At 22.2% G+C, this 7,500-nt stretch overlaps 1 protein-coding gene across 12 annotated transcripts in view; it reads right to left on the bottom strand.

The window, feature by feature from the left end:
- Positions 1 to 7,500, bottom strand: part of LOC122251815 (nidogen) — a 65,432-nt gene that overhangs the window by 52,574 nt on the left and 5,358 nt on the right. For all 12 annotated transcript variants that reach the window (XM_086551639.1, XM_086551644.1, XM_086551645.1 and 9 more), the window contains exon 3: positions 187 to 323. In XM_086551639.1, coding sequence (XP_086407765.1) covers positions 187 to 323 — 137 coding nt within the window. The remainder of the gene's footprint in view (positions 1 to 186; positions 324 to 7,500) is intronic.

Genomic DNA, 7,500 nt, shown 5'->3' with positions numbered 1-7,500 from the left:
TAATGATAATAATAATAATAATAACAATAACAATAATAATAGTAATAACAACAACAAAAACAAAAACAATGACAAAAAATAATACAAACACCACTAATAATAAAAAAACAAAAAAAAACAGTAACGCTAAAAAAAAAAAAAAAAAAAAAAAAAAAAAAAGACAGCCACATACAGCCACAGCCTCACCTGTACCAAATATTCCCCGCCTCACGAGCATCCACATCCGAATAGAGAGGAGCAATCATGGGATATTCCAAAGGAAATTGAATATTGAAGAACTGTGGGATTTCTGTGAGGAAGGACACGAAGCCATTGCTGTTGACCTGTGAGGAAGACATGAGGTCATGAGTGATAATGAGGAGAGGGAAGAGGAAGATGGGTAAGAAGGACGTTGGATGAGAATGAGAAAGGTGGATGAGGATGATGATTAGGTGGAGATAGTAGGGGTAATTAGGATAGGGGGAGAGAGATGGTGATGATAAAGAGGGTGGTAGGTTTGGTGGTAAGGAGAGAAAAAGGGAAATTAAAAAAAAAAAAAAAAAAAAAAAAAAATGGTGGAAATAGATGATAGTGATTAGACGAGAATAAAAACACCAAAAGGTAAAAATATAGAGGATGATGATATCAAGCAGTAGAGAAAATAAATGGAATTAGATAGTCAGTAATGATGATGCTATTAAGCATCATCATCATAGTAATAATCATGATCATGGTAATGATGATAATAATAATAATAATGATAATAATGATAATGATAATGATAATAATGATAATAATGATAATAATAATAATAATAATAATAACAGTAATAATAATAAAAATAATGATGATAATGATAATAATGATAATAAAGTACAAAGTATGATAATAACAATGATGATAATAATAAAAAGTGATATTAATGATAACAATGATACTACTAATAATAACAATAACAATAATGACCACAGAATTAAATTAATGATATTGACATCAATAACAATAATGATTATAATTTTAATGACTATGGTTATGAAATACGAATGAAAATAGTAATGAGGATAATAATATCAATGATTATGATAGTAATAACAATGATAATGAAAACTATAGTGATAAAATGGATAACAAGAATGATAACAATGATAAAAACAGTAATGATAATCATAACAGTAATGACAATAAGAGTAATAATGACGATGATAATGATGAAGATAGCAATCATGGCAACAATAATCATGATAAAGATAATCATGATGAAAATAGTGATAATCATTAATTGATCATAATAACAACAACAATGATAATAACAATTACAAAAATAACAGCAATGATATCAAATATAATAACAAATGATAATGATGATAGTTATGATAATAACAGAAACATTAATGATAATGATGATAATAATCTTATTATAGAAAAAGGAAGGAGAAAGAACAGCAGTAAGAAAAACAACAGCAACAATGATAATAATAATAATGATAATGAAAATAATGATAATTATGATAGAGATGATGATACTGATAATAATGCTAACAACAACAACAATATTGATGACGTAATAATAAGAATAGTAATAACAATAATGACGATAAGAAATGAAAATGATAATGATATTAATGATGACAATAATGATAATAACGACAATGATAAAGATAATGATGATAATATTAACAATGATAATGATAATGACAATGATGATAATGATCATTATGAATATAATAACAACGATAATATAAGCAATGATAATAGCAAAAATGACATTAACAATAATAATGATGATAACAATGACGATAACGACAATAACAATAATGGTAAAAAAATAATAATGATAATAATGACAATAATAATGACAATAGCAATAATCATCTTTATGACGATTACAATAATGATGATAATGATAAAAAAAAAAAAAAAAAAAAAAAAAAAAAACATATATATATATATATATATATATATATACATATATATATATATATATATATATATATATATATATAAAGGACAATATTCCGAATAATTATGATCATGATAATAATAGCAATGGTAATGATAATAGCAATGATGATAATAAATAAAATAACAAAAAGGAAAATAATAACAATAATGATAATAATAAAGGTAACAAAAACAACATTGTGATAACTCATAACGAGGATAATGATAACAAAAATATTAATGATAATAGTAATAACAATAATAACAATCATAATCATAATTCATAAAAAAAAAATATATATATATATGTATTTTTTTTTTCAATACCCTGAGAAGCTTCATATATATAAAGATATAAAAAAAAATCTGAAACTACACAATTTGAAAATATTGCAAGACTTTGATCATTAAAATCACGCATCCTTCTCTAACTAATTTCCTGGGAAAGATTGTATTCTGTGCAACTGTTATATGCAAGTTTTCCGTTGCAGGTTGGGTGTATAGGGCCTCATATACCTCATATGTTATCTTCTAGCATTGCATAATTGCATAACAATTAATCTTGCGTATCTGCCGACGACAGAAACTAACATGTTGCCAAACAATTTTACAGTTTGCAATGCCTTTTGGGGAAGAAATGTTTCTTAGATAATAATAGTAACAATGATAACAATAAGATTAATGATGATAATAATAACATCAATAATAATGTTTAAAGTAATAATAATAACATCAATAATAATGTTTAAAGTAATAATAATAACATCAATAATAATGTTTAAAGTAATAATAATAACATCAATAATAATGTTTAAAGTGATAATAATAACATAAATAATAATGTTTAAAGTAATAATAATAACATCAATAATGATGTTTAAAGTAATAATAATAACACAAATCAATGATAACAATGATGATAATAACCTTTTGGGGGAGAAATGTTTCTTAGAGTTATGATTCAATATCTTATTGTTTTTCGAAAAACTTATATTCAAAAATCAAAAGTTTCAGGTACGTTGACCTTTTGTTTTGATTTTTATTGAATTTGTCTTTTGCTTTTACTATTCATAATGATATTAATTTAATGATAATGATGATGATAACGATGATGATTATAAAGATAATAGGATTTTCAACAATAGTGATGATGACAAACAATAGTAATAATAAAAATGATAACAATAATGATTATAACAATGATAATTAAATCGAGAACGATAAAGATAATGAAAATAAAATCAATGGTAATGATCATAATCATCATGATAAGGATTACAACCTCAATAATAATAATGATAATGATAACAGTAATAATATTGATAAGAATGATAACAATGATAATGATAATAGCAATAATGACTTGAAAAAAGAACAGTTAAATACAATGATAATAAAGATGATACTAATCATGCATTAAATAATAGATGCATAAATGATAATAATGATAACAATAATGATGATCATAATGATAGAAATATTCATAATGATAATAATGTTATTGATGATAAAAATAACTTGACATGATAATGAAGATACTGATGATAATAATATGAATAATAATAATAATGATAATAATAATAATAATAATAATAATAATAATAATAATAATAATGATGATAACAATAATAATAATAATAATAATAATAATAATAATAATAATAATGATAATGATAATAACAGCAATAAGGATAACAACAACAATAAAAACACAACGATAATGATAATAAAGATTAAAACAATACTTATAATAACAATAAAAACTGATACTGATAATGATAATGAGGATAACGATGATAATGGTAATGACAAAGAACAACATAAAACAAACAACAGCAAAAAACAATAATCACAATAAACAATCATAAAAGAGCATTAATGACTATATCTAACTATGATAATGATGATCATTATATCAATAAAAGAACGCGAATGAGAAGAATGAGTATGAGAAAAAATGATGATAATCATATTGGTGAGAATAATGATAATAATGATGATAATGGTAATATTAATAATAACAATGATGGTTAAAGACGATATTATGATAATGATAATACTAGTATTGACGAAAATAATAAACAATGATAATAACAAGAACATTGAAAATAATGATGATAATGATAACAATAATAATAGTAACAATGATACCAATAAGATTAATGATAATAATGATAATAATATCAATAATAACGATGAAAGTAATAAGAATGTCACTAATCATGATAACAATGATTATAATAATTATAATGATAATAAAACTAACGATCATGTTTACAATAATAATGATCATTACTATCATTGATAATACTGATAGTAATCAAGAAAAAATGATATTGCTGATAATAATAATGATGATTATGATGATAACAAAAATAACAATAATATGATAATGATAAAGATAATCATGATAACGATGCTGGTAGCATAATAGTGATGATAACAGTAACAATGATATAAATGATAATTATGATAACAATTAAAATGATAATATAATGATAGCAAGAATGATAATGATAATCATAATAATAAAAGTAATAATGATGATGAAATAATGATAATCATAATAATAATAATAAAAAATAATAATGAGGATAATAATAATAATAATAACAATAATAATAATAATAATGATAATAATGAGAACAATAATAACAATAACAATAATTATTACAATGATGATGATAATATGATAATGATAATGACAATGATGATAATAGCAACAATGATATCAATGATAATGGTAATAGAAATAAGAGTTATGATAATGATAACAATAATAACACTAATAATGATGGTGATGATGGCAGCGTTATATGAATAACAATTGTAATAATAATAATGATGCTACTGTAGATAGTAATAGTAATAATAACTACACTCTCATTATTGATATTATCATTGTATTATCGATAGTATCATCATTATCATCATTATCATTATAATTATCATTGTTATTATTTTGATTGCTATTATCATTATCATCATTATTATCAGTATCATTTTTATTGTCATTATCATTTGATATATGAATAATGACAATGATAATGACGATGATAATAATGATGATGATAATGACTATGATGATAATAAATATGATAATAAGAATGATTATAAAAATAAGAACAAAAAAGATATTTGATAATGATAACAATAAGATAAATGATGATGATAATGATAATGATATTATGATAATGATAATATGAATGATGATAATAATGATGAAATTGATAGTGATAATTATAATGATAATCATATAAATAATGATAATGATAATAATAAAATGATAATAATGATAACAATAACAGTAATGATTGTAATAATGATGATAAAGGATATAATAATGATAACAATAACGATATTAATGACAGTAATAGTAACAGTGATGATACCAATCAAAGGAAAATAGCAAAAATGATGAAAAAAAATAATAGTATTTAGGAGAAAATTTGAAAATAAATCAGCTGATGATATATCTATATTTTTTTTATCATCATAACAACAATATTAATGCTATCAATCATGTTGATAACAAAGTATTAGATATGATGGTAATGATGAAGAAATGGTACAGCAATATCACTTCCAATATTACTGATGTTAATGATAATAATAAAATATAGCTATACTAAAAACAGTTAAAATGGCAGCTAACAGTTAAAATAATGTTAGTAATAATGATATAATTGCTCATCATAATAAAATACTGATTGTATACTAACATTATGATATAAATCATATTATGAGTAAAATTTACAAGAAAACGAACGACAAAGAGAAATAATAGATAAGTTAATAATACAATGCAAAAAACAAATGGTGTTGAAATTGGGCGAGCAATCCCTTAGACTTTCACACATGGGTATGATCGAATTGTTAAGAGTAATTAGCGGGGAGAGAGTTATAATGACCCATATTTTGGCGTAATTACAATATGATGAGGTTGATATTGATAATGATAATAATGATGATATGAATGAGGACTTTAGTGATGATGATGATGATGATGATGATGATGATGATGATGATGATGAGGAGGAGGAGGAGGAAGAGGATAATGATGATGATGATGATTATGGTGATGATGATGATGATGATAATAATAATGATAATGATAATGATGATGTTGATAATGATAATAGTAATAATCATGATGATAAAAATGCTGGTGATGATGATGATGATGAAAAAATATGATGATAATGATGATGATGAGGATGAATATAATGATAACGCTGATGATAATGATGGAGGTAAAGATAACTATAACAATAGAAATATGAACAATAACAATAGTCATGATAATGGCCATGATAACAATGATAACACTGATAGTAGTGATAGTGATGATAATAAAAATATAGCAAATAACATAAATAATGATAATAATAATAATAATGATAACATCAAAAAATGATAATGATAATAAAGAAATTAATAACAATCATGATGATAATGCTGTTGATGATAATAAAGATAAGAGGAATATAAATGATAATAAGAATTATAGAAATTATGAAAAAAAGTATTAATGACGTTGAATATAAATATTACAATAGATAAGATGATGCTAATAAGAATAATATTGATAATTACTACTGTTATTAATAATAAAATAGTAATAACATGATGATAATAATGATGATATGAATAATGATAACATTAACAGTAATGATAATAAAAATAATAATGATGGTAATAATTACAATGATAATATAAAAAGGATGAGGATGATGCTAATGAATAATAATAACAATAGTGATGATAATGATAATGATAATAATCCATATGATGATAATGATAATGATAGTATCAATGATATTCATAATAATAACAACAATAATGATACTAATGATATTATAATAATAATTGTAGATCTAAAGATAATAATGATTATTTTGATATCACAAATGATCATAGTAAATAATAATATTAATGATAATAATGACAAGAACAAAATGATAAAAATAACAATAATGATAAGCAGATTCGTAATCGTAATATTAATAAAATGATAAAAATAACAGGTGATTTAAATGATAATAATGACAATAGTAATAATAACAGTGATGATAAAAGTAATAATACTGATAACAATGACAATGATTATAGCAATAATGATAATGATAATAGATGTTGATAACAACAGCAGTAATACGAACAATGACACTAATGGTTGAAGTGACAACCGCAATAATGATAATGATAATGATGCAGAATATTGACACTGATAAGAATGATAAGGATAATGAAAAAAATATAATAAAAAAGAATTATGATATCAATAAAAACGTGATGATAATAACGATAATCATGACAATAATAATAATAGTAATGATAACAATCAAAATGAATAATAAGATTTATAACAAAAATGAAAATGATAATGATAACAATAATAATAACAGTAATGATAAGAATTATAATTAACAATAATGTCAAAAAAAAATAATGATGATATTAACAATAACAATAATAATGAAATAACAATAATGATGATGATAATGATAATGATAATGCTGAAAATGATGCTAACAACAATAAAAATTATAATTGTCATGATAATGATAAAAATACTAA

This window comes from Penaeus japonicus, unplaced genomic scaffold, assembly GCF_977035675.1.
Source record: "Penaeus japonicus unplaced genomic scaffold, GWHDUDI00000001_assembly GWHDUDI00000025, whole genome shotgun sequence".
In the NCBI taxonomy this organism is placed as follows: Eukaryota; Metazoa; Arthropoda; class Malacostraca; order Decapoda; family Penaeidae; genus Penaeus; species Penaeus japonicus.
The sequence above is the reverse complement of the archived record's forward strand: the minus strand, read 5'-3'. Positions and strand labels throughout refer to the sequence as shown.